The sequence below is a fragment of the Myotis lucifugus genome, unplaced genomic scaffold (genome assembly GCF_000147115.1).
Source record: "Myotis lucifugus unplaced genomic scaffold, Myoluc2.0 scaffold_72, whole genome shotgun sequence".
Lineage (NCBI taxonomy): Eukaryota > Metazoa > Chordata > Mammalia > Chiroptera > Vespertilionidae > Myotis > Myotis lucifugus.
In genome coordinates this window covers 4,052,190-4,079,473 of record NW_005871120.1, presented here as the reverse complement: position 1 = coordinate 4,079,473, position 27,284 = coordinate 4,052,190, and the positions used below count along the sequence as shown (strand labels likewise).

The 27,284-nt window shown below is 43.8% G+C and overlaps 1 protein-coding gene and 1 pseudogene across 2 annotated transcripts in view; one reads left to right on the top strand and one right to left on the bottom strand.

The window, feature by feature from the left end:
- The window catches only part of ADCY9 (adenylate cyclase 9), a 130,527-nt gene that overhangs the window by 36,533 nt on the left and 66,710 nt on the right, over positions 1-27,284 (bottom strand). For both annotated transcript variants that reach the window (XM_023755256.1, XM_014457296.2), the window contains exon 2: positions 5,783-5,973. In XM_023755256.1, coding sequence (XP_023611024.1) covers positions 5,783-5,973 — 191 coding nt within the window. The remainder of the gene's footprint in view (positions 1-5,782; positions 5,974-27,284) is intronic.
- Positions 18,814-19,622, top strand: LOC102437593 (annotated as a pseudogene).

Here is a 27,284-nt window from a genome sequence, read left to right as displayed (position 1 = left end):
GGGTATAAAGGGAAAGCTTCCTCCATATTGGTTTGCTCAGGATTTGAAGAGAAACAGATTCCCCTGAGTCACTGTACCAGTACATCTGAAACGTCTGGAAATAAATGGGTTTTTCCTGTGCCTCCGGTACTCCTGCGTATCTTTCGGTTGCCTGGTAAATTCTGTAACAGCGTGGTTACATCCCCCACAGCAACCATCAAGGGCAATAACAGAAAAATCTCTCTCAAGTCAGAACAAGCTGAGAAGGCGAGATCTTCCCGAGACAATGACTCATTGTGGGCAAATCCACACAGTATCTATGTCTCCTGTCCTTTACTCCTACCGTGGTCACTGTCCATGTCTCCACATGGAGTGAATGAATGCACGTCCTGGTGGTAAGTGAGCATCTACTACAATCCTAGCATTCATGGGCATTACTTCCTGAGAGACTGCCTCATCATCATCATTTCACTGTGACTTAGAGATGTTAAGCGACTTGCTCACAGTCCCAAAGCCAAAGCTTTGCGAACAACCTCGACTTTGAGTTCTGGCCCTTCCCATGGCACTAAAGCTGCCTTCCATGATTGTGACATGAAGAGCCCTTGTCTCCTTCCTGGGCTCACTTTTTTTTTTTTTGAGAGGAAGGGAGAGGGAGAGAGAAACATCTATGTGAGAAAGAAACATTGATCGGTTATCTCCCGCATGCCTTCCACCAGGGATCAAGCCCACAACCTGGGCATGTGCCCTGAGTAGGAATTGAACCGGCAACTTGTCAGTGCATGGGACAACACCTGAGCCACACCAGCCAGGGCCTGGCTCCCTTCTTGACTCCTCCTTCCCCCATCCCAAATCCCAGGGCTATTTTTGGAAGCTCAAGCTCAGAGAGCCGAGTGCCACGGTGCTAGCAGTGTATCTCACAGCCCCCCATTTGCAATGCAGGCTTCCTGATGAAAAACTTTCACTACCAGTCAAGAAGCCAATGCTTGGTGTGAGAGGGTTCTCTCTGACCTATGACCTCAGGACCAAAGCCCTTGTCCTTTGACATGATTACAGTTTCTTGGTAGGACATCATAATACTCAGACTATTTTATGAAATATTAGATAAGAATTCCCCAGCTATGTACTGAGAAATAACTTACTGACACATAGCACAGGTGTGCCAGGAGGGAAAACAAATGACTCCTAGACATTACCTTGGTTCTACTTAGTTCTGCTCAAGCTTCTCAGTTTAGGCCTTCTAGGCTACCTCTACAGAGTTCTATCTTCCTGTGTGTCACTTAAGAATTAAAAATTTAAGCCAAAAGAAAATGGTCATTATCTACTACATTATCTACTACAGGCATTATGCTGGACACTGGGGAAAATATAAGTTCTTTTTAAACACATGGGCCCTGCCTGCATTCAAAGAATTCACAGGAAGGCGTATAACAAAAACATAAGGCAAATATTAAATATTGTGTATTTTGTAGCTATAATGTTATAGCATTATTAGGTAGAGGAGTCATAAAAAACTGCAATGAAGGTGACCCATGAAAGGAAAAGAGGAGTTTTTAGGGAAAGGGAAGTGATGAGCACTGCAGGTAAGAGGAGCAACAGGACCAAGATTGCATGTATTCATTTGATGAATATTTACTGAACACCTTTCCTCTAATTTCTTGTTTCTTGCATGAAACTCCTTCCACTAGACAAGCATTTCTCCAAAAGGTGCAGCTTAAAAAAAGAAATCTGTGGTCAACGAGGCCTGAGAATGCTGCATACCACATCCATCTCTGGAGACAGAAGTACTGTATGCATATTAGCATACTAAAGGCACTGAGAAGTCCCGCAGTAAAGAAACCTTTTCAATGTTGTTTAACCTGGAACTTCGCAAATTTACCTGACCACAGAACACTTTTTTTTACACTTGACACCTATTTCCATCCAGAGAAAGTACTGCTCAAGGGAACACAGAGGAAACACTGCCTTATACCAAAGTAGGAGGAAAATGTGGGGTCTGTGACAAACCTACATGAGAGCTAACTCTGGCCAGATGAGGTGACAGGAGATCAAAGCCTGTTGGCAGGAAGCGTCAACAGACCCTGGAAAAGGATTAGGACGAGATAGGCTGTGATTCCAGCTAATGAGAAGATCTAACCATAGTATAGACAATATAAGGCAACAAGTCAATGACATATGTATGAGGCAGTAACAAGTTTAGAGGAAAAACCTTCTCAAAAAAATGAATGAGCAAGCAACTGGTATTTCACATTTCTATTGTTTAGAAACTGTTATTTGAGGGAATTGTCTTATGTCAGATTATAATCTATATAATCTTTAAGGCAGACCTCAATTTTCTGCCTTTCAGGTTTAGGCTAATAGCTCATATTGATTCACTCAGTTACTCAGTGCTTATTCTATACTAGAGGCCCAGTGCACAAAAATTCATGCACTCAGGGGGGTCCCTCAGCCCAGCCTGCGCCCTCTCGCAGTCCAGGAGCCCTCAGGGGATGTCTGACTGACAGCTTAGGCCCAATCCCCGGGGGGGGGCGGGGGGGGAAATGGGCCTAAGCTGCAGTCTGGCCTCCCTCTGTGGGAGGCGACCGGGCGGGCTGACCAGGGTACGGTGCCAGCTGGCGAGCAGCCAGCCCCGCCCCCCATTACCCCACCACCACCGCCAGTGGCCTCCCTCTGTGGGAGGTTACCAGACGGGCTGATCAGGAGACGGTGCTGGCCGGTGAGCGGCCGGCCCTGCTCCCCCAATCGCCCCTCCGCCACTGCTGGTCGCTGCCAAATCACCCCCCATCACCTGTCTCCTCCCTCTGCCCAGTGGCATGCACCTTGGCTGGCCTGGCACCACCTGCTTGCCGGCCCCGCCCCTCTGCCAACTGGTCATTCCTCAGTTTGGTCAATTTGCATATTATGCTTTTATTATATAGGATAATAAAAGCCTAATATGCTAAGTGTCTGACCGTCCAGTCGTCTGTTCAACCAATCAAAGCGTAATATGCTAATGATATGCTAAGGCCACTCAACCGCTCACTATGACATGCACTGACCACCAGGGGGCAGACACTCCAACTGGTATGTTAGCTTACTGCTGGGGTCTGGCCGATTGGGACTGAGTGAGATGGGCCAGACATGCCCTGGAGCCCGCCTGCAGTCCCTCCCCAGCCCCAATCATGCACCGGTGGGGTCCCTCGGCCTGGCCTCCACCCTCTGCAACCTGGGACCCCTTGGGGGATGTCAGAGAGCTGGTTTCAGCCCAATCCCGCAGGCCAGGCTGAGGGACCCCACTGGTGCACGAATCATGCACCCGGCCTCTAGACTATATATATAAAAGCCTAAGCGACCAAACAACCAGTCACTATGATGCACACTGACCACCAGGGGACAGATGCTCAACGCACAGGATCGGGCTCCCTCCTGTCTGGATCTGCTATCTGACATCCCCCAAGGGGTCCCGGATTGTGAGAGGGCGCAGGCCAGGCTGAGGGACCCCACTGTGCACCAGGTTTCTAGTAATTTATAAAGCACTCACAGACGCCTGCTCTCACCTGATCCTCACCTCAGGCACTAGAAGCAGAGAAGGCAAGACTTCCCAAAGTGAAGCCTGAAGAGAAGACCAGGTCTTCTATCTCTTCCTGCTCCTTCCATTCCAACTGTAATTCTAACTTTCTGGGACAACCCTAGTCATGGTGTCCTATGATTTACCCCCGCCCCCTGCCCCCGCAACACCATCAAAATACCCCAGAAATTATATTTCAAGATCCAATTCATCTATCCCTTCCGGAAGGTGCCCGAAGATTTTTTTTTTTTGGTTCAAATTCCTTTTGGCAAACATGGTCAACTTTAATAGATCAATAAGATTTTCAGAAAACCTTTCAATCTGGACTGGGGAAACTGATACCAGGTAATAGAATATGTTAAATATATTGTTTTTGTCCACCCAGATTTTTTTTTAAAAATCAGTCAGCAAATGCACCCCCTAATGGATTGAAACTCACATGCACAAAATCTAAAATGGCAGCAAATACAACAAATCGCTTATTTTGGCTTTGAGCTCTGTTTGTTTACTTAAATACAGTTCAGGTTGAAGCCTGGAGGAAACTGTTTCTCCCCAGATAATGAAACCGTACTTATGCTCCTCCCTGACGTGACTCTTCCCTGCCACACTCACTGACACTCGATGCACCCAGAGCTCCTTTCTGACTGCTGCACGACGTCAGCCCAGCAAAGAGGCTGTTTTGAAAGTGCACAGGCATCAAGGAAATTTCAGATACATTAGCTGTTATGCATGTGTCACAGAGTATGGGGAAGACAAGATCTAATACCTACCCCACTGGCTCTATAGCTGGGGTGATTTTACCACCCCCTTCCGCCCCCTCAAGGACATTGGGCAATGGCTGGAGACAGTCTTAGTTGTCACCATGGGAGGAGGGGGAGCTCAGGCACCTAGTGGGTAGAAGCCAGGGACACTGTTCAACATTTCACAGTGCACAGGACAGCCTCTGTCACAGTTATCTGGCCCAAAATGTTGATAGTGTTGAGGCTGAGAAACCCTGCACTAGGTTAACAAAGCACCCAATGAAATGATATATGAGTGCTGTCAATAAACCTGAATGTAATAATCACACAGAGTAACTGGTGGATTCTGACACAGGGAAATAATCTGGATAATCCAGCTGGTTGTCACAGTGTGGTGCCTGTTAGGCTTAAATGCCAACATAGCTAGATTTCAAACCTGTTAATGAATGTGGATAAGAAGGAACAGACTGGATTAAAGCCATAACAAGAGGCCATCATCCTGACCAATATATCATTAAGGTTAATATTTGAGAGCACAAAACAGTGAAGTGGATATATGTTTTAACGGTCTCCCTCTTTTTTTTAAAAAAAATATTTTATTGATTGTTTACAGAGAGGAAGGGAGAGGGATAGAGAGTTAGAAACATCGATGAGAGAGAAACATCGATCAGCTGCCTCCTACACACCCCCTACTGGGGATGTGCCTGCAACCCAGGTACATGCCCTTGACCAGAATTGAACCTGGGACCCTTCAGTCCGCAGGCTGACACTCTATCCACTGAGCCAAACCGGTTAGGGCTTAACTGTCTCTTTAAAAAAAAAAATATGGAAATGGCAAATACTTACACTGTAAAAATAAACAAGAGGTACAAGTGGGAGAACTAAGTCAAATGTGAAAACGGAGGACCAGCTCATAACCTAGGCTGAGTTCATGTGCCCAAGGTCCATCACATTAATTCCTCAGTTCACTATGACAGAAGTGGGTACTTCTCGACAGCCACCAGGACATCTCTGTTCCAATAATGAAATACTATAATATTCTTGGCAAGCCTGCACTCCTTCAGCTAGCTACATCATAAGGTTCACCCACACCAACAAAACGTAAAATAATTAGAAAACATTCGATTTCAGGAGACACAGAAATACTTGAGAAAGTGGTCTCTGAAATAAGAGACCAACTAGCTCTCCAGCAAAACGTGAGGAGACTCACCTTCACCATCATTAATCATTAGCTTTTAGAAATCCCCAAAGACATCATAGGTCGCAGAAAAAGGAAATAATAACTCCAGTGAGAAGCATCTTTATGCAATGCAGAAAGAGAATGGAAGTGCAGAATATGTCAAAAAAGAAAAGATTAAAAATGCAAAATGCTGCTTCTTTTATACTACATGAAAAAAAATCACAAAACCAAATTGAAGGGCATCCCAAGTCATCTGCAACAGACCCAAAGGCTGTTTATTATTTTACATGTTGTACTACAGATTATTATAAAATTTTAGAAGTAGGAAAAAAAACTAACCTTAAGGTTATCAAAGGTTTTGACAGTCTGCGCCAAGTCACTGACACTCCCTGGTGATGCTGTCCCCTGTCCCCTAGGACCTGAGGACACCTGTGAGCCGTCAATGACCTCAAAGCCAGAAAGCAAGGCCTCTGAACAGGTGCAATGAGACTCCTTCGCTCTCTTACCCGCTATCAGGTATGTCTTCAAACCTATGGATAAAAATTACAGTCAGCACAGGTTGAAACCGCTTTTGGTTGAAATACAGCTCCATTCTTGCTCTCCATGCAGGACCTGCTCCCGAAAAGCTGAAAGTAAAGTGAAAATGTGAATATGTCATATTTTACTACTGACTTCCATCTTTTCAGAGATGCGCAGCCTCAGGGGGACATTGGCCTCCAAGCAACCCCATTTACTCACATTATGTTTTCTTTAAATGATGGCTGCACATTTTACCTTTGAGGGCTGAAATGAGCATTAAAAAAAATTCCCCCTCTGTGACAGCAGCAGAGCCAAATGATGGTGGCCCCTCTGCATTTCTTGGGTTTGTTTTCATCTCTCAATACCAGTCACTGACATATACAATAGTAGGTCTAGTTAGTTGTAAGGGATTTAGAGGATGGACCATTTTACCTATGTCCCCTGACATAGGCAAAGCTACTATGAAAAGTGAGACCATAATATGCACCCACAGGGTAATTAAAACCTCCCTCGATTAAAATTTATCAACTATCTATTTTCTGTTGGATCCAGATATTCATAGCAAAAACAGCTTTCACCCAGCCGCAGTCTACGCAAATTTTATCCTCTCCTAAAATCCTCATTTAAAAAAAAAAGTTGGTTAAGTGGACAATTAACCTACATCTTTCAATTCTCATTGAAGGCTGAAATAACACATTAATGTACGCTACACTGTTAAGCAGCTGTAACAGGCGTGTGCTCTTGGTAGTCAGAACTATCTGCTGGGGAAATAATGAGGAGCTTGTCCAGACCGAAGTCAACAAATTTCTGAAAAAGAAGCAAATCTTATTTAAAACATTTTTAAAAAAATCCCCACCCAAGGATATGTTTTATTGATTTTAGAGAGAGGAAGGGAGAGACAGACATTGATGTCAGAGAGAAATATCTATCTGTTGCCTCTGGTAACATGCCCTGACTGGAAATCAAATCCGCAACCTAGGTAAGTGCCCTGACTGGGAATCAAACCTGCAAACTTTTGGTGTATGGGACGATACTCCACCCAGCCAGGGCAGAAGTCCTTACTAGAATTTAACCAGACTGCAAATGTATTGAAGGGGGTAACTATAATGTATTCAATAAATGTTTATTTTAGGCCTGGTGCATGTTATACAGTATGGGCAAAAGTAGGCTTACATTTGTGAGTATGAAAAACACAGAGCTTATTCTTGTATTATTATTGTATTATTTTCCATATGAACAAATGTAAACCTACTTTTGCCCCACCCTGTACTAAGAACAAAACAGGGGCCTGTTTTGGAGAGTTTAAGCTCCAGCAGAAGGTGATAATGAAAAGCCATCATGGAAACACTGCATCAAGAGGTGACGTGTCTACACTGCTGAACCTGCATGGTTTCTTACACTCAGTATATATTTAATAAATGCTTTAAAGTCAATTAATCAAATAACCTAGGGACTATTTAATCAATAATCCTTAATCATTTTATAATTACACCACCATTTAATCACTTAATCTTTGTTCATTTCCTCTCTCCTCATAAAAATACTCTACGGTGTATGTTTTTAAGTCAACTTTCTAAGAATTTGGCAAGAGTCCTTTAAGACACCTAGAGACATCCTTGAGTATAGCTAAACCCCAGGTGGGACTCAGAAGACTTAGATAAATAATTTAGATGCTAATTAACCCCAAAGGAGATAGTTAACATGCTCACTGTTAACTACGGTCTTCCTTTTTTTCCTCAAACAAAAATGCACATCCCAATTACAGTTATAACTAATTACATGCATAATCTTGAATTGGGAACATGAACTAGAATACAACGGAAGTGTAAAAGCAACTTTATATGAATTTCTCAGGCTCTTGTCACAGACAACACTGAATTGATCTTGTTATTTCCCCTTGGGAGAGTTGAAAAACTGAACCTTTGTGGGCTAACCAGAGAAAAGTCCTGTTTCTGGCCTTAGAGTCCTGGTCATCACAGAAGTGCATGACAAGGCCAGTCCCTGGAGCTGCTCTAATGGTCCCTCCCCTGACTCCCAAGGGAGCATGTGCTGCCACTGCACACGGCAACCTGGGAGACCAGAAGGAGGGACATTTTTATATTTGCAGGGAGTGAGAAGCTGCCACTGAAGGGAGAGATTTTCCTTATGCCAGCAGCTGGTCCTGACCCCAGAAGAGTGTTTCCTTCGAGATGCTGCTGGCTCGGGGCTGCTTAGGTTGAAGCTGCTGCTCCCTGAGGAACGCCACAGAGTGTAAAGGCAAGGAAGCCAAAGAGGCCCTGCTCTCAGCACTCAAACCCACAAAGTGTCCTTGGTAACTCCAGACCTGTAAGAGCCAGTGCAGCTCCAGACCTGTGCAGCTCCAGACCTGTAAGAGCCAGTGAAGGAAGCCTTTCCTGGAGGTGTAACAGCTAAAGCAGGGAAAAGGCTGAGCCAGCAGACCTGAAGGGCAGCCGCCTGAGTCCCACTGAGACATGCATGATGCTGAGGCGTTTCAAAGCAGGAACACGCCCACCACCAGGGAGGGTGCAGCATGAGCGCCCAGGTCTGCAGTCACAAGCTCTGATGCTGCCTCGGGGAGCATATCCCTGAGGTTTGTTGTTACTACTATGAATTGTAACTGTTGTGATACTGCTCATTCATCACTTATTGAGCACCTCCTATGTACCATGCACTGTGATGAGTACTGGGAGAACAAGCTAGAACACATCAGCTATGACCCCTATCTGTATGGGGCTATCACCTGAAGAGGGATCTAGTCAGCAGGCAGGATGAGGACGTGATGGTGCTCTGGAAAGCACAGGAGGGAAACCTTGCAAAGACTTAGAAGTTAGGGAAGGCCTCCTAGATGAAGTGCCCTTCACGTTAAGAACTGCAAGACGTATGAAATGCTGAAAGGTATCCTTTAAGAAGAGGAAGAAGAAGAAAAAGGTAAAGATACAAATTATGAACAACAAATACACATCTATCAACAAGTGAATCTAAAAATCAAGTGAATAAATAATCTGATGAACAGTATGAACTGGTGATTATAATAGAATCAGGGACATAGAAAGGGAATGGACTGACTATTCTTGGGGGGGCGGGGGAAGAACTGCAAGACGAAGAGAGGTCAGCTCGATGAAAGCCAACAGGGCCAGGAATTGAGGTAGTGCTGTCAGGCCGTGGTTGCTACTGCAACAGTTCATGAACAGGCCCTCCAGAAAGAGAGCTTTTGGCAGATAGAGTCGAGGGATGGAAGTAAATTGAGTGGGACTGGCACAGGAGAATGAGTGTGGGTGAATGGCCAGAGATGACCTGGGACCAGGCAGGTGGGGTGTAGACCAGCTCCAAGAGTCTTCATGCTGGGGGCAATGGGGAGGGTGGGGAGCAGGCACAAGGCTTAGGAAAGGCCAGGGAGCTGTGGAACTGACAGTCACAGTGGGTGGGAAGCAGGTAGGGAATATGGGAGTCAGAAAGTTAATTGTGGGAACAGGAACCTACTCCCCCCAAATGTGGTGGTGACAGCACAATGCTTCTACAGCAGGCCCTAGAGAGATGGGTAAGGGCATGGCTTCTGCAGAGTAACTTCAGATTCAGGCCCCACCACCTCTTCACTGCATGACCTGGAGTAAGATACCCCAGCCCTCTGCATCTCGGTTTTCTCCTGAGGTGAGGCTAAAAACAGGATTCATCCCACATGGCTCACGTGAGGATTAAACAATTAACACACATGGAGGCTTTACAACACTGCCTGGCACATAGTAAGAACTCAGTAACCTTAACTATTATTATCAACTAGTGGCCCAGTGCATGAATTCGTGCACATTGAAAGGAAATTAACTAGAAGAAATATTTTAATATCACTATTCACCCTTTCTCTATAATAGAAGTGTCAACCAAATTCACAATCGACAATGACAAATTGAAACACACATATACGATTGGCACCAGCGAGAGCTTTATATGTATCGTGCGTGTGTAAGTCAACTTAGCCTTTTATAGATATAGAATAAACTTGCTTAATTAGACCTGCTTTCTGATTTAGCTAAACTTTTTCCAGCCCAGTGAAGCACCCCAACTTTTTTTCAGGTAAGTGTCAGCAACACAGCAGTAAATATCAACACGAAGCAGATTATTATTGTAGATCACACAGGGAGAACAAAGGGTAAAATATTTAACTGCAGCAGTCATTAACTATATTCTGCACAGTGAGAAAACCTGAAGTCATTTTCAAGGTCCACCATTTCTTACTTCTTTTCAGTCGGGTCAAGTTTCTCAGCTTTCTAAATCTCCACTTTCTGGCTAATGAAAAGAAAATAGGATTCCACTAAGTCTCCTATCTACCTTCTCCAGGACTTCTGTGAGGATCAAATGAGATGAGGCATGGGAAAACACTTCACAGACATTTGGTTAAAGTGTAAAATGTTTGCACCTGGCTATAAAGCAAGTCATGTTCCTGGGCTGAAAAAACTCCAGGAGGCTAGTCACTAGGGAGAGAAAGCTGGGTGTTGCTATGTGATGTCATTACCCGGCGCCCACAGCGACCGTTTCTGGGTTGGGCTGTGGGCTGCATTTTGCGCCATGGGGTCTCAGCAGTGTTGGCTGCGGTTTGATGGGCTGTCACTCTGGGGTGGTGGCGGGGCTTGTGTCCCACTAGGGGGAAGCTGAGTGTTGCTTTGTGGGCACCAGGTCTGCGGTGCCATTTCTCTTTAAATGGCCAGTGCATGTCATGGCTGCTCCTGCACTGAGTATCTGCCCCCTGGTGGTCAGTGTGCATCATAGTGACCAGTCAGACGGTTGGACACTTAGCATATTAGCCTTTTATATATATAGATGTGGATGTTTGACCTGCTCATCACTGGAGTCTTTTTCATGCTCCTATGTACAAAAGCATATGCAAAATGGTTAAATCAATAATTGCTCCAAATTTGTTTCTAACTTGAATTTTTCTTTAGGAAGCCCCCCAATGGCCAACTTGTAGTGATGACACACTACCGCTAGTGTTCCCAAGGTCGAACGTATGTATGTGTCCACGGCAAGCAAAACTGGTGAACAAATTAAGTATCTTTTTATTTATGTTTCAATATAAAGCTAAATTTAAAGTGAAACCTTTTGCCAAAACTGGAGGGACATCAGCATGATAAAGTAAGGCAGAGCTTAGCTGCCTGGTGTGAAATACCCAGGAAATGTATTAGGTCTGAGTGACTGAGTTCCAGCCTTGTCAAGTCTGATAGAGTTCATAAAAGATAAGGATTTAATGAGTAACCACACACGTGAATCCTGAGGTCCAAGTTCATAAGAATGGTTCTTCATGAGCAGAAGGTCAAAATAAGGCAGCTAAATGATTTTTATTAAGTATAATGAAACAGGAAAGTAATTAGTAAGATTTCTTATATTCCTTCCTGGTAATTGATTTTAAACCTCACCAGCATTTATGGTTTTCATCGGCCTAATTTTACAGAGGCTGAAGGGTGGGGTTACACGGTCCCCACTGGGCTCCTGTCTGACGGAGGAGCTTGTCTCTGGCTGCTTGTTTCGAGGAGAGTGACGTGGTAAACATTATTAAGCCTTCTTAAGTATATCATCAATTCTTTCAGGACAAGAGCTGCCTTGCACACACAGCTGATGCTTAGTTTGGGCGAGCTGAGTGTAATTTGAGTGAATGCCATAGTCCAGTTTAGAAAAGAAAGACTATTCTGGCCTCTTCCCTGTATCATGATCCTTTGCTGTGGGACACTTGCTTTGGAGTGAGATATACTGAATCACAAAAAATCAAGGACCTGACTGTCAACTCAACAAGAAGAAGAGAATAATCAGGAAGAAAAGAATGTTTGGAGATGCAGCCTTGGGAACTAGCAGCATAATATAACAAGCGTCTAGAAGCTTGCATCACCAGTGATTTGAAACAATAAACATAAGAGAGGCAATCAGATTGGTTTAGTTCATACACATTCTAAACAGTTACTTCATTTTGTATTGCAGTTTTCCTCATAACTAGGTCTGTAATGGCTGAGTAGCATGAAGATTACTGAAGCTAAAATCTAGTTAGTCAATAAGAAAAATAAAGATTAAAAGTGCTCTTAATATTAATCTACCAAATAACTCAGGCGTACAAAATTATAGGTAGGTTATTTCATAATTACCTATAGCTCCTGCTTAAGAAGACCAAAAGTTTTGGTGGAAAAACAACAACAACGTTTTTCACTTTGTTGACATTACAATACTCTGGGTGGGTCTAAGTCCTTTCTACTCTTACGTAAAACAACGAATCACAAGAATTGATTCATCCTGGTTGTTCCAACACTTGGCAATAAACCACAAGTTCCTACAGCAAATGACTGGCAGTGAAACTTAACCTCTTTCTAAAAACTGAAGTCCCAAGCAATAAAATATGAGGCAGATTTTTCCAAGCAAGTGAAAGAAACCAAAGGTAGGTACTAGGTACCATGCCTGTTTAACCTGATCTTGACTTAACCTTAAGCAGAACAAATCAAATTTTTAATCCTTACCTGAGGATATGTTTTTGTTGATTTTTAGAGAGACGAAGGTGGGGAGGGAGGGAAAGAGGGAGAGAGGGAGGATGAAGAGGAGAAAGAGAGAAAGAGAGAGAGGGGAAACATCGATCGAGTGCCTCCCATATGCGCTGCGATTGGGGATTGAATCCACAACCTAAGAATGTGCCCTGACTGGGAATCGAACCCGCAACTTTTTAGTGTACATGATGATGTCCAACGGAGTCATCCAGGCAGGGCAAAAAACCAAACTTTTAGAAGAACATACTTCCTCTCCTTCTCTCTCTATCCTGCTACTGAATCAGGTGCTTTCTGCACTCAGCTCCCTCTCTCTACCAGTAATGGGTAAATAAGCTGCCATCATGGCCAAATATGAGTGGCCAGATAACCACTTCGTGACCATGTTCCCATGCACTGTCTTCCTCTCACCCTCCATACTTGGCATTAATAAATGCTACCCCGCTAAATGCTATGTTGCTGAGTATTAACATCGTTGAGAGTCCCATTCCTAAAAGATTCCTGAATTACGATTTAATATTAGCCTTCACAAAGGCTACAGAAACAAAACCTCTGAAAGATAACATTTCACATACCCATCAACAGCTTACCAAGTAGTATATCATTCATTCATTTGCTCATTCACTAATTCACTTATCCAACAAATTAAATATTTATTGAGTATTTACTGAGGGTTAGGACCTGGGCTAAGTGTTGAAAGAAATGGATAAGAAAAAAAGAGTTCCCTGACTTCAGAGACCGAGTGCAGTTGAAAACTGTGACTTAAACACGCAACTTCAGTTCCCTCATCTACGAAGTGAAACACTAATAACAAAATCATCTCATGGGGATATTGTGAGGTTACATGTGTTAATGCACATAAAAAGGGAAAGGCGGTGCTTTTCCTTAGAGAGTCTTCAGGAATACTCAGGAGTAACTCAAAGCAAGTGAAGAAAGGGCATGAAGTAATGCTCATAAAAATTAAATCGGAGAGTGGAAGGGTGGCAGTGAGTGTGAGGATAATAAGGAGGCGATGACACACATCTACAAGAAGAAATGATTACATGAATTCAACTCTATGGCTGACAGGCAGTTCAGAAGTGACAAAAGGCATTTTATGGTGAGAAGAGAGAAAAATGAAGACCTATGATAACTATCTTGGAATATTGTAATATAACAGAGTTTAAATAATCAGAAGAGGCTATAAAACAAGAGAGCTAGAAGGAAAGGTGATGGGAACTAAAACAGACTAACAACTAATACATTGTTATTCACCAAATGACAACATGGAATGCCATCAGACAGAAGAGAGTATGTCAGGTTACTCCTGAAGCAGATACAAGAAGAGTCACAGACCGTAGTCTTTTCCCTTGAGAACTGAGAAATAATTGTTCATTTTAAGATTTTACTAGTTAAACTAAGAGTTTAAAAATTACTAGTAATATTTACTTTTAAGAATTAAAGTTTTAAGTACATAACACAGACAATGGAAAATAGATTCTAGGAAAAAGATAAATGAAAGACTCAATTTAAAATCTGAGAATAAGTGGGAGCTAAATAATTGAAAAATAAAACCAAAAATCAGAATACATTGAAAGTAGAAATAAAGCCATATGATGCTAAGTAAAAAACCCAGTCACAAAAGGACACATACTTTATGTTTCCATTTATATGAAATGTCCATAGAATAGGCCAGTGGTCGGCAAACTCATTAGTCAACAGAGCCAAATATCAACAGTACAACGACTGAAATTTCTTTTGAGAGCCAAATTTTTTAAACTTAAACTATATAGGTAGGTACATTGTTATTAACTTAATTAGGGTACTCCTAAGCTGGCCTTTGCTAAAAACGTCCTCAATCTGATTGAGGTACGTTTGCTGAGGTCGACCCCTTCCAACTCTCCCATCCACACTCATCTTGTATAGTTGTTTCGTCTATCTCCTTTCCGAAAACCAACTTCCGTGCATGGGCCACGAAGTTTCAATCGCACTGTACGTGCGCGCCCGCACGTGGTATTTTGTGGAAGAGCCACACTCAAGGGGCCAAAGAGCTGCATGTGGCTCGCGAGCCGTGGTTTGCCGACCACTGGAATAGGCAAATCCATAGAGACAGAAAGTAGACTAGTAGTTGCCAAAGGTGTGGAAGGTAGAGAGAGAGGTGGGAAGCAACTGTTAATGGGTACAGGGTTTCTTTTTGGGGGGATGAAATTGTTCTAAAATTAGATTGTGGTAATACTTGCACAACTCTGTGAACATACTAAAAACCACAGGATTGTATACTTTAGAGGAATGAATTACATAGTATGTAAATTATACCTCAATCAAGCTGTTTTTTTAAAAAAGAGAAAAAATAAAGCTATGTGAACTTCAGCTAGAAGCAACAATAGTTCCCAGATTCAGAGAAGAAATAAAATAAAGCCAATAAGAAACATCCTTGGGAATTCAAGGAAAATGAGTGGGCAGTGGCAGGTAAAAGAAAAATATTAAAAATAAAGGCTTCAAAATAGATAACGTGGGAGAGCTAGGATGGAAAATCAAATAAATAAGGCTAAATAACCTTGAAGAACTAAAAATTCAACATGACCAGAGTTTAGAAGTCTGTGAGGAATTAAACAAAACAAAACAAAAGTTTGACCTTCACACGGTATCTCCAAGAATCAAATTTGCAACTCTCACTGCTGCAGTCTAGTCCAGAAGAGCTGGGCTGACACCCAATCTTTCTTCTTAGATTGCCAAGCCTGTCCCCCACGACAGAAAGGGCTCACCGCACAGCACAGCAAGGCTGCCTGGGCGTCACATCACGCCTGCTTCCACCTCCACACAGCGGAAGGCTCGGGCTTTCCCCGGCCGACTTGAACACCGTTGTCTCCTTTTCATCCACGAGGACATTTATTTGAAAAGGCATCTTCTTCTGATGCAGGGGCAATGCTACCCACACTGACACTTCCTGTGAGCATCTTCAGCTGAAAAGAAAGGCAACCTAGCCAAGCTCACCCTGCCTCACCTGGAAACATCATATCATGCAAAGCAAAATACATCATTCCTGATGGGCTTTTCCTGGGAGTAGCCACACCAGCACCCTGTTACTTCGTGGAAATGTTTATCCTGGCTTCTGGCTTGCTCCCAAATCACATTTCCAGCACAGTCACATGCTTGCTGTGAATTTCACTTTTCAAGTGGACAAGTTTTCAACTCAAATCAAGGCTTTCTCTCTTTGGATGAGTGATTTGACAATGGCTGGAGCACTGATTGAAACAGTTCCCCAAACTGCATTTTGCTTGTTCCCATAGAGCACATGGCAGACTTGCTCAAGCCAAGTAACTAAGAAACCTAAAACCTCTATTTTCTCATCAAGAAACAATATTTTCAGTTGGCTGGAGCATTGTCCTGTACACCAAAAGGTTGTCGGTTCGATGCCTGGTCAGGGCGTGTACCCACTAATGTTTCTCTCACTGATGTTTCTCTCTCTCTCTCTCTCTCTCTCTCTCTCTCTCTCTCTCTCTCTCTCTCTCTCCCTTCCTTCCCTCCCCTCTCTAGAATCAATAAACATATCCCCAGGTAAGGACAACAACAAAAACAAAACTGTTAAAAATAAACAGTATCTTCTTAGATATCTCCAATGTCTCTAAATTCACTTCAGCACTGGAGGCAGTCTTTCTATTTTACACCTTCCTCAGAAGAATCCGTTTTGTTTGTGTGGTATGTTTTTAAAAGCCTTAAAAGTGTTGCTGGGCAATAGAGGAGAGAAGTCGAGAGTGGGGCCACTCTGCCACTTCAGAGGTCACTGGCTAGGTGATTCGCTCTCCCACGCCAGCTTCAGAGAGGAATCACATTTCCAGCACAGTCACATGCTTGCTGCGGATTTCACTTTTCAAGTCGACCAGTTTTCAGCTCAAATTAAGGCTTCCTGAATTTGTATGGCATGTGGCTGTAATTTATGCCTCAAGAAAATCACAGCTATGTCGTAGACCCTCAAAGAAGCAAAACTGAAAGCAAAACCAAGTAAGTGAATGGTGAGCACCCATTTATGAGCAGAGGACGAGGGATGGGGGCTCTGGGGCACATCAACATGCAGAGGTGTGACCTGTACAAAAACATGACCTGGAGTTGCAGTCTACAGCCTCTCACAAAAAGGGGGATGAGTCTCCAGGAGCTCCCTTGTCTTAGAATGGAAAGTGGGGCTCTGCTACAAATCTGAAGGACAGATGGAAGTGGGCAGAAGGCCCAGGCATTCAGACTCCCTGGGAAGGAAGGGTCCAAACCCTCCAGCAAGCAGGTCCCAAACGTGCTGAGTATTTGGAGAAAGGAAAACATGAAGAGCAGCTAACATCTGGGAAAGAAACGAAGTGTTACTCTGACTACATTAAGAACACAGAAATAGCCCTAACCGGTTTGGCTCAGTGGATAGAGCATTGGCCTGTGGACTTTAAGGTCCCAGGTTCGATTCCGGTCAAGGGCATGTACCTTGGTTGTGGGCACATACCTAGTAGGGGGTGTGCAGGAGGCAGCTGATCGATGTTTCTCTCTCATCAATGTTTCTAACTCTCTATCCCTCTCCCTTCCTCTCTGTAAAAAACCAATAAAATATATTTTTTTTAAAAAAGAACACAGAAATACAAGGTCTGAGGATGTAACATAAGACATGATGACTATGGTTGATAACTCTGTATTATACAATTGAAATTTGCTAAGAGTATAGAGCTTAAATTCTCATGCACACAAAAGAAGAGGTGTGATGTGAGGTGATGGATGTGCATTTCCTCACTTTTCAAGTCAATCAGTTTTTAACTCACATCAAGATTTTCTCTTTTGCCGTAACTGGTTTGGCTCAGTGGATAGAGCGTCAGCCTGCGGACTGAAAGGTCCCAGGTTCAATTCCGGTCAAGGGCATGTACCTTGGTTGCGGGCACATCCCCAGTGGGAGGTGTGCAGGAGGCAGCTGATTGATGTTTCTAACACTCTATCTCAATAAAATATATTAAAAATAAAGATTTTCTCTTTTGATGAGTGTTTTGCATAAGTGTTAACTAGATGGGAGAATCCTTTCACAATGTACATGTGTATCAAATCACAATGTACACTTTAAATATCTTAGACTTTTACTTGTCAACTAGGGGCCCAGTGCACCTTGAAAGAACTGTGGGCTATGGCGAGGCTGCGGTGGGCACAGGGGCAGGTCTCAGCCTATCCTCCATGCCCCCGCCCGGCCCCTCCTGCAGCAGCCCCTGGTCCCGTCTGCCAGCAGCCCCGCTTCTGCCACTGCCACTCCCATGTGCTGACGGCGCTGGCTCTGCTCACACCCGCTGATGGCACGGAGCAATTGGGGCCGGTGCCGTCAGTGGGTGCAGCGTCTGCTGCCCCAATCACCCCTCAGGAGCAGGTGGAGGTGGAGAAGCCCTCAGCTCGCACCTGGTGACGGCACCGAACAATCGGGGCTGGCGCTGAGCGCCGGCAGCAGGTGCGAGCGGCAGTTCCAGTGCTGGCAGCGGGTGCAAGGGGGGCTGGCACTGGCAGTGGGTGTGAGCGGGGCCAGCGCCAGCAGCGGATGCGAGCACTGGGCAGGGCTGTGGCGCATGGGAGCAAACAATTTTCAGTAACCACCAGAGGCTCGCCCTGATGACAGTGACCGGTGCCCTGCCTTGGTCTGGCGCCCCTGCTCACCTGCTCCACCATCCCGCCATGGCTGATACCCGCCATGTTCCACACTCTGCTGCCTGCTGCCATCGCCTGCCATATTCCGCGCACACCTCCTGGTGGTCAGCGCATGTCATAGCAACCAGTTGTTTGGTTGTTCAGTTGTTCCACCGTTCGGTCTATTTGCATATTAGGGGTTTTTTTGTGTTTTTTTTTTAATATTTTTTTTATTTTTTTTTATTGATTTTTTTACAGAGAGGAAGGGAGAGGGATAGAGAGTTAGAAACATCGATGAGAAACATCCATCACCTGCCTCCTGCACACCCCCTACTGGGGATGTGCCAGCAACCAAGGTACATGCCCTTGACCGGAAACGAACCTGGGACCCTTGAGTCCGCAGGCTGACGCTCTATCCACTGAGCCAAACCAGTTAGGGCAGGGTTTTATATATATAGATAAATATATATATTTATACCTCAAGAAAGTTGGAAGTTTAGTTAAAAAAATATATACAAAAATACACCAGGGCATTTGTGCTGGGAGTTTTGCAGACTGTGACGCGCTACTTGCAGTTGGACAGTGGTGCAGAGGATGGTGCCAGCGGCAGGCACAGTGCTTAGCACACACCACGCCTCAGCAGCAGCAGCAGAGGCACCCCCCCCCCTTCACGGACCCTGCGCTGGTGCAGCCATCCTTGATCCCTCTGCTCTTCCTCCCTTCACTAGCAACATGACAGATCAGCTGACCAAAGAATAGATTGCTGGAATTCATGGAAGCTTTCTCCCTATTTGACAAAGATGGCGATGGTACCATCACAACAAAGGAACTTGGCACTGTCCTGAGGTCACTGGGTCAGAACCCAACAGAAGCCGAATTGCAGGATATAATCAATAAAGTGTATGCAACGGTAATGGCATCACTAACTCTCCAGAATTTTTTACTATGATGGCTAGAAAAAGGAAAGATACAGACAGTGAAGAAAAATCCACAGGGCATTTCGAGTATTTGACAGGGATGGCAATGGTTACATCAGTGTGGCAGATCTACATCATGTTATGACAAACATAGGAGAAAAATAGAAGAAGAAGTAGATGAAATGATCAGAGAAGGAGATATTGATGGAGGTGGGAAAATCAACTATAAAGAATTCATACAGATGATGACTGAAAAATGAAGACCTACTTTCACTTCCTGCCCCCAGAAAAATCAAATTGACTATTTTACTTATCTCTTACAAAAAAAAAATAATAATTTACTTATTTTGTTTCTATATAGCAAAACTAAATGTCAAAAGTACCTTCTGTCCACATACACAAAAATATCTGCACGTGTTGGTTGGTGGTCATGTCCCCTAAAGATCAAGCTACCCACCAGTTTTACAATATAAATACTTGTACTCCCTTAATTATAAGGAAGCATGTAGTGGACTCCTTGCAGTTCCATTTGTTAATGATTAATACACTGTTTGGGCTGGCCAGTTTTTCATGCATGCAGCTTGACAACTGAGCACAGGTAGGCATTTGTATTAAAAACAAAAAGTGAAAAAACAAAACCTATTCAAATGGGTTCTAGTTCAGTTTGTTAGTATAAATTGTTATAGCTGGCTTACTGAAAACAAACACATTTAAAATTGTTTAGCTCAGGATGTGTGTAGAAAAATGGGTGAAGAAAAAACTGTCTGAGACGTAGCCCCAGTAGCAGGATGGTCTTCTTGCACTTCCATGTGCCCCAACCATGTGACACAACCTGGTGGCATGCCCACGTGTATTGGTTTAGTGTTGTCTACATTGTACTAGATTGAAATGGGTATCAGGCTGTCACCGTTCACACAAATTTTTTAAAAGAAACTTTTACCAAGGGAGCATTTTTAGACTCTGTTTTCAAAACCTTCTGAACCAGGACTTGGAGCCAGCAGAGGTAGTCTGTGGCTGTGAACTTTAGCACAATCATCAGCATTCCTGTTCAAGAAATATTTACGGCAACTCCAAGTTCTAAATGCTAGTCTTTTTATTTATTTCTTTTTCCAATAAAAAGGCCATTATCTTAAAAAAAAAAGAAAGAAAGAAATACACCAAAATATTAACAGGATAATGCTATATAATAAAAGGCTAATATGCAAATCGACTGAATGGCAAAACGACCAGTCACAATGACGTGCACTGACTACCAGGGGGCAGATGCTCAATGAAGGAGCTGTCCCCTGGTGGTCAGTATGCTCCCACAGGGGGATTGCCGTCAGCCAGAAGCCCTGAGCCGGGCTCACGGCTGGCGAGCACAGAGGCAGTGGCGGGAGCCTCTCTCACCTCTGCGGCAGCTCTAAGGATGTCCATCAGTCAGAATCCCCCAAGGGCTCCCGGACTGCGATAGGGCGCAGGCCGGGCTGAGGGGAACCCCCTCCCAGTGCACACATTTTGTGCACCGGGCCTCTAGAAGGATTATGAAAAACATTCACTTTCTATATTAGAAATTTTTCTCATTTGTTTTCACTTTCTATATCAGATATTATTTACTTTGTGTTTAAAATAAGCATGAATTTTTGAATTGATGACAAATTATTTTAGACATAGAAACATCTATATATATAAAAGGCTAATGTGCAAAGTCTCCCCTCGGGAGTTTGACCCAGAGACCGGGAGTTTGATCATTCGCTATGACGTATGCTGACCACCAGGGGGCAGCACAGAATGAAGGAAGGCCCCGGCCAGCAGCTGGCAGCTGGGGAAGGGAGGGCCCAGCTGGCAGCCAGAAAGCCCCCATCAGCCCTGATTGCTGGCCAGGCCTAGGGACCCTATCCATGCACAAATTTTGTGCACCGGGCCTCTAGTCTACACTAATAAAAGACAAAGATGCTAATTGACTGTACCTTTGCTACGCCCATCAGCCAATCAGAAGAGTATGCAAATTAACCCAACAAAGATGGCCATTAAATTTGCATACTGCAGGCGGGGCGGGACAGTGCAATCCACCGCCCGCCCTGCCGCCAGCTGCCATCCGGGCCTGCCGTGTGCGACCCAGAATGCTGCTGCCATGGTGCTCTTCCCCATGCATTGCTTTAGGTTTTCAAAAAACATTAAAATTTAAAAAAAAATACATCAATATGCTTTTTAATTTACATACATGACATCATTTTACAAGTATTCTTCTGAAAGTTGCTTTTTATGGTCCAGCAATATGTTTGAGATTAATCCATATTCATCCATATGCATGATCTACAGACATTTATTTTTAAAACTCTTTAAGTTTTCCACAATTATACCACAATTCAAAAAAGAAAAGCTTCAAGTATTAGGTTAGTTAACACCAACTATTAACTCTGTGTTTTATTTAAAATAAGAAAGAAATATTATAAATAAATAGGGTAAAATTATACTTAACATAAAATACCATTGATTCAAAGAATATGTCATAAATTAAATGTAAGAAAGAAACATAATTTGTGGAAACCAGTAAAAAAAAAAAAAATCAGGAATGGAGCTCAAGGATGGAAGAAAAGTTGCTGAAAAAAAGTCAAAGAAATCAGTCAGGGAAGGTGACAGGCCAGGCACCACAAAAACATTAAAATGGAAAAACCATAAAAGCAGAGGGGGGCAGTTGGGGGGCAAGCAGGCCCAGCAGCGGGGGGCAGTAACCACCAAAAGCAAGGGGCGCATTGTGGCGCACACACACACACAGGAAGGGCAGTTGGGGGGCAGCAGCGCCACACAGGGAGACAATTTGGGGGTGACACAGGCCGGCAGGGGTGGGCAGTTGGGGGCGATCAAGCTGGCATGCAGAGTGGTTAGGGGTGATCAGGAAGGCAGGCAGGTGAGCGGTTAGGAGCCAGCAGTCCCAGATTGGAGAAGGTGAAGGCCGGTCTGAGGGACACCCCCCCCCCCCTTGCACGAATTTCGTGCACCGGGCCACTAGTACATAATATAAGAGGAGGTCTTCAAATTATAAGTTAACAAGGCTGAGAGGTGACAACTCCATTATCCCTGGTTAAGGAAATCCTCATGACTGCTATAGGTTTAGGCCAATATGCCTGCCACTTCTTGCAAGTAAATAATTGGACAGGGGGTCCCAAGGAATAGATCAGAAACAGATTGACTCATGGCTAGGTGAGGAACAGACATTGGTTGACTCAACAATATGGCTTGGCCCTAACATTTCAGCTATATAGAGCTGGGCTTCAAGCAGTGTGAGAGGTGGATTTGGAAGAGAGAGTTCCAGATGGTTCCAGAAAACTGGAGAAGCTTTCATCAAACCCCTGAAAGCAACTGCAAGTGATGAGATAACACAGGAAGTGGATTATGGAGTGTATAAAGAATCTAGACCCAGATTGTCAAGAGAACTTCCTGCAAAAATGGAAATGTGCAATAATGCTAGTTATTAGTTCAGTGGCCACTAGCCACGCATGGCTACTGAGGACTTGAAATATGGCTAGTATGAGTGAAGAACCAAATTTCTAATAGTTTGAATTGTAACTTAAATTTTAAATAGTTACATATGGCTAGCTGCTGCCATATTGAACAATGACGATCTAGATCCTTCCTTAGTGGAGGAAAGGAATGAATTAGCAACAAATGTGGGTTGAAAAATTGGTTCAAAAATCTAATTCAGAGCTCAGCTATATAAAGATCAACCTTGCTTGACATATATTATTCCTAAAAATGCTTTTAATGTGACTATTTATAAGATATGCCATATTTTCCACTTTTTAATACCCTTTAAATTTTACTACATGATACTTAAAAGCAGTTTGTGAACCGGACACCAAACTCTCTGATCTTTCACACCCATTAAAAGTAACACATGTAGTAAAACACACGACTGAACAAATTACCATTTCGTGGGGGGGGGGGGAGGTTCTCTCTGACTCCTTGGGGCTTGAATGTTTAACTAGGCACACAGCCACTATGCTAATAGGATTTGGCACAAACCATCGAGAACAGGGCGGGAGAAGGTGTTTCAGGAGCAGTGTTGCTGTACAGCCTCTTCTGCTGAGGCCTCAGCCACAGGCAAATTCGAGAAGCGGGTAAACTCACTCTAGCCCAGTGGTCGGAAAACTCATTAGTCAACAGAGCCAAGTATCAACAGTACTTCTTCAAAATAGACTCGCCCAGGCCGAAAACCAACTTCTGCGCATGGGCCACGAAGTTTCAATCCCACTGTACGTGTGCCCGCACGTGGTATTTTGTGGAAGAGCCACACTCAAGGGGCCAAAGAGCCACACGTGGCTCACGAGCCACAGTTTGCCGACCATGGCTCTAGTCACCTCGGCCAACTTCATTTCTCCTTCTGCCCCTCAAGGATCCCACTTACTCCAGGGTCCCCTCTCTCCTGCCAATGTACTGTCAGAACGTCCACAGCAGTCTATGTGACTTCAGATCTCTTGAGCACTGTGAAATCACACATGATGTGTTGTTGCTGAGAGCACCAGGGACCACCCCCTGCCCACTGCTATCAAGCTACCAGTGGTCAAGGAATTCACCCCTGCAGCCGACTGATTTGCATATTGTGCCTTCCTAACATAAATACAGATAACAACATCTGGTCCACTGCTCATATCCCAGAAATTCCTGTATCATCAACACCCAGTTTCTGCAAGGCACTGCCTGATGGTGCCTCCATGCCAAAGTGGCAGGCCCCAGCAGCAGGCTCTACCTCCTCTGGGGACCATCATGAATCATGACATTCCTGTTGGTTCTTTTTTTTTTTTTTCCTGTTGGTTCTTTTTAATTCCTTTCCCTGAGGACCCATAATAACACCTTAAGGCAGTGGTTCTCAACCTTCTGGCCCTTTAAATACAGTTCCTCATGTTGTGACCCAACCATAAAATTATTTTCGTTGCTACTTCATAACTGTAATGTTGCTACTGTTATGAATCGTAATGTAAATATCTGATATGCAGGATGGTCTCTTAGGTGACCCCTGTGAAAGGGTCGTTCGACCACCAAAGGGGTTGCGACCCACAGGTTGAGAACCACAGCCTTAAGGAAACCAGAGGGTGAACCATGAGTTCTCAACCCCATCAGATCCAATGGCTCTTTTTTATTGCATTTTTATTACATACTTAATTTGTAATGTCTTCTGTACCATCTTGAATAAAATTAAATTCATGGACAAAATATAATCCTTAATCACTGAGACCATAAAAAACACCTCTAATGCCCTGGTCAGCTTGCTTCAGTGGCTAGAGCGTAGGCCTGCGCACCAGAGGGTTGCAGGTTTGATTCCCAGTCAAAGGCATGTACCTGAGTTGCAGGTTCAGTCCTTGGGCCTCAGTGGGGATGTGTGCCAGAGGCAATCAATCGATGTGTCTCTTTCACATTGATTTTTTCTCTCTTTCTCTCCCTCTCCCACTCCCTGCTCCCTTCTACTCTCTCTAAAAATCAACGGAAAAAATATCCTCAGGTGGGGATTAACAAAGTAAACCCACCTCTAACAATTTCCCAAACACCCCTCTGTGTAGCCTTTCATCAAGCCACCTTAGGATACTCCAGTGGGTACCTGTCAAAGGCAGGGCAGGAACAGAGCCCCAAGCTCTAAGAGAGGTCATACATCCCATCGTCCTCTGCCCATCCTTTCCCTGCCCAAGAGAGAAACAGTCTGAGGATATCTGAAAAACTGAAGATTCCCCAAGGCTGTATGTGCATATCTATGATGTAATGGTAAATATAACATATGAGGTGTGTGTATCTGCAGCAATTTAAAAGAAAACGATTTAACATATTCTATTTATTCTTTCAACAGATAATGAGCTCCTGAAATCTGCCTACATTGAGGGTAGCCTATCATAAATGCTAATAATACCTTCTATTTGACTGTGTCTTACTAATCTTAGTACCTACAGTACCTAGATCAGTACCGTGTCAGAGGTGACACGCGAACTAATTTTTTTGGTTGATTTTTCTTTGTTAAATGGCATTTAAATATATAAAATAAATATCAAAAATATAAATCTTTGTTTTACTATGGTTGCAAATATCAAAAAATTTCTATATGTGACACGGCACCAGAGTTAAGTTAGGGTTTTTCAAAATGCTGACACGCCGAGCTCAAAAGGTTCGCCATCACTGACCTAGATGAACACCTAACACAAAGGGCATTCAAATAGGTGAAGAACTGAGCCACATCTCTGCAGTAGTGGTCCATTTGCAAATAGCATAAACATCAAGGAAGGGCAGAATGAAGCACTACAAGTACTGGAACTTCTCTGGAGAATGAATTATACAATGAACTTTTCTTACGCAACACGGAACAAGGAATTGTTTATTGATTCAATCTGAGCACCTGCTATATGCCAGGCTAGACACTAAGATAAAACTACGAGCGTGACATTCACCATCACTGATTCCATGAAACTAGCATAAACAACTGTACTAATCACCAGCTTTGGATAAGGACCATAAAGAAAATTAAAGGTTTCTGCAACGGAGAACAACAGTCAGTGGGGAGCTTAGTCTGGATACGGGAGTCAGGGAAGACCTTGAAGAAAAAATGGTGTTGAAGTGGAGACGTCATTGGTGAGAAGGAGCTGATCGTAGTTGTGGGTCTGAGGAGGTCAACACTGGATGGAGGGATCAGTGTGTGTGGTAAAGATCTTCATGGCTTCACCTGGCTGAAAGAGGGCCACTGTTGCTGAAGCAATTAAAGAAGTTAAGTGTGGCATTCGACATCAAGAACACTGAGTTATGTGCTAGGCTTGTGGAAGGCCTCAGTAGAGTTTTAAGCATGGGAGTACACACAGTCCTACCTTCTTTTTTTACATTTTAATTTTTAAGAACTTTTAAATTTGAACTAAACTTAGACATACAGAAAAGTTGCAAATATTATGCAAGGAATTCTTTCATATTCCTCACCCAACGTGTCCTAATGTTAATGTCGTATGGTACTACATCAAGTATAGAAAAAAATCAAGAACAGGAAATTCACACTAACACAGTATTATTAACTCAACTATAGACTTTATTCAAATTTCAACTTTTTTGGGGGGGAGAGGGAGGTCTGATTTCAGTTCCAGGATCTTACTCAGGGTCCCACATGGCTGGCTGGCTTTTTAAAAAACCCACTCAATTGTAGGTGGTAAATGGCTTGGGAGGCTTCAAGAGTAATGTCAGGGACTCAATCCAAGGTTGTGGCTGTGGTCCAGGCCAAGGATAAGAGTGGCCCGGCCTAGAGAGACAACAGGATAGAAGCAGACAGATTCAGGATATAACATCCAGGCAGAACCGACAGGATGTGCCCATAGACTTGATGTGGGGGTGAATAAGGAAACAAGGGTAACTCTTCAGATTCTGCCTTCAGCAAATGGATGATGATACATTTATGGGGAAAGACCAGGGGAGGTAAAGGTTTGGAGAACAAAATGGGAAGCTCAGTTTTGGGCCCTTTGAGATAAGATGCCTGTGAAATTCCTAAGTGAAGATTTCAGTGAGGCAGCCACATCATCCCACTCAGAGAGACGGGATGTCACTACCACCACCCACGAAGAGGATGATAAAGGAGAGAGCCAGGAAATAAGCCTGAGGATCTTCACTGTCAAGAAACAGTGGGGGAGGGGATCAAATAAAGAAGTGGGAGGACAAGGGAGGTGAGACGACAGTCACACAAACAGGATGAAGGCCATCAGTGCAATGCCAAGTAGTGATGCATTGGGGTGGTGCACAGGCCACCCTGGGTGGGCTGACGTGTGAGTGGTGAAGTCAAGAAAAGGATTGTGGTTAATTCTTTAGAGAAGTCTAGACATGAAGTATGGCAGAGAAATGGGGTAATGTGGCACCTTGGAGGACTTCTGCAGGGCAGAGATGCTAGAGAATGCTGTGGCCTGACGGAATGGTCCAGGAGAGGTGAAGGATTAAAGATGCAGGAAGCTCGGGCCTGGTGGTTCACTTAGAGCATCATCCCATACACCAAAAGGTTTAGGGTTTGACTCCCAGTCAGGGCACATACCTAGGTTGCAGGGTCGATCCTCAGTAGGGTGCATAAAGGAGGCAACTGATTGATGTTTCTCTCTCACATTGATCTCTCTCTCTCTCTCTCTCTCTCTCTCTCTCTCTCTCTGTCTCTCTCTCTCTTTCCCCTTCACCTCTCTCAAAAATATATAAAAACATATCTTCAGGTGAGTATTTTAAGAAAAAGAAAAGATGTGCGAAAAGGAAGGTAGCTAAAGGAACAAAGTTGCTGAAGAGAGAAGAGAAAACCCATAACTCAAGTGAAGA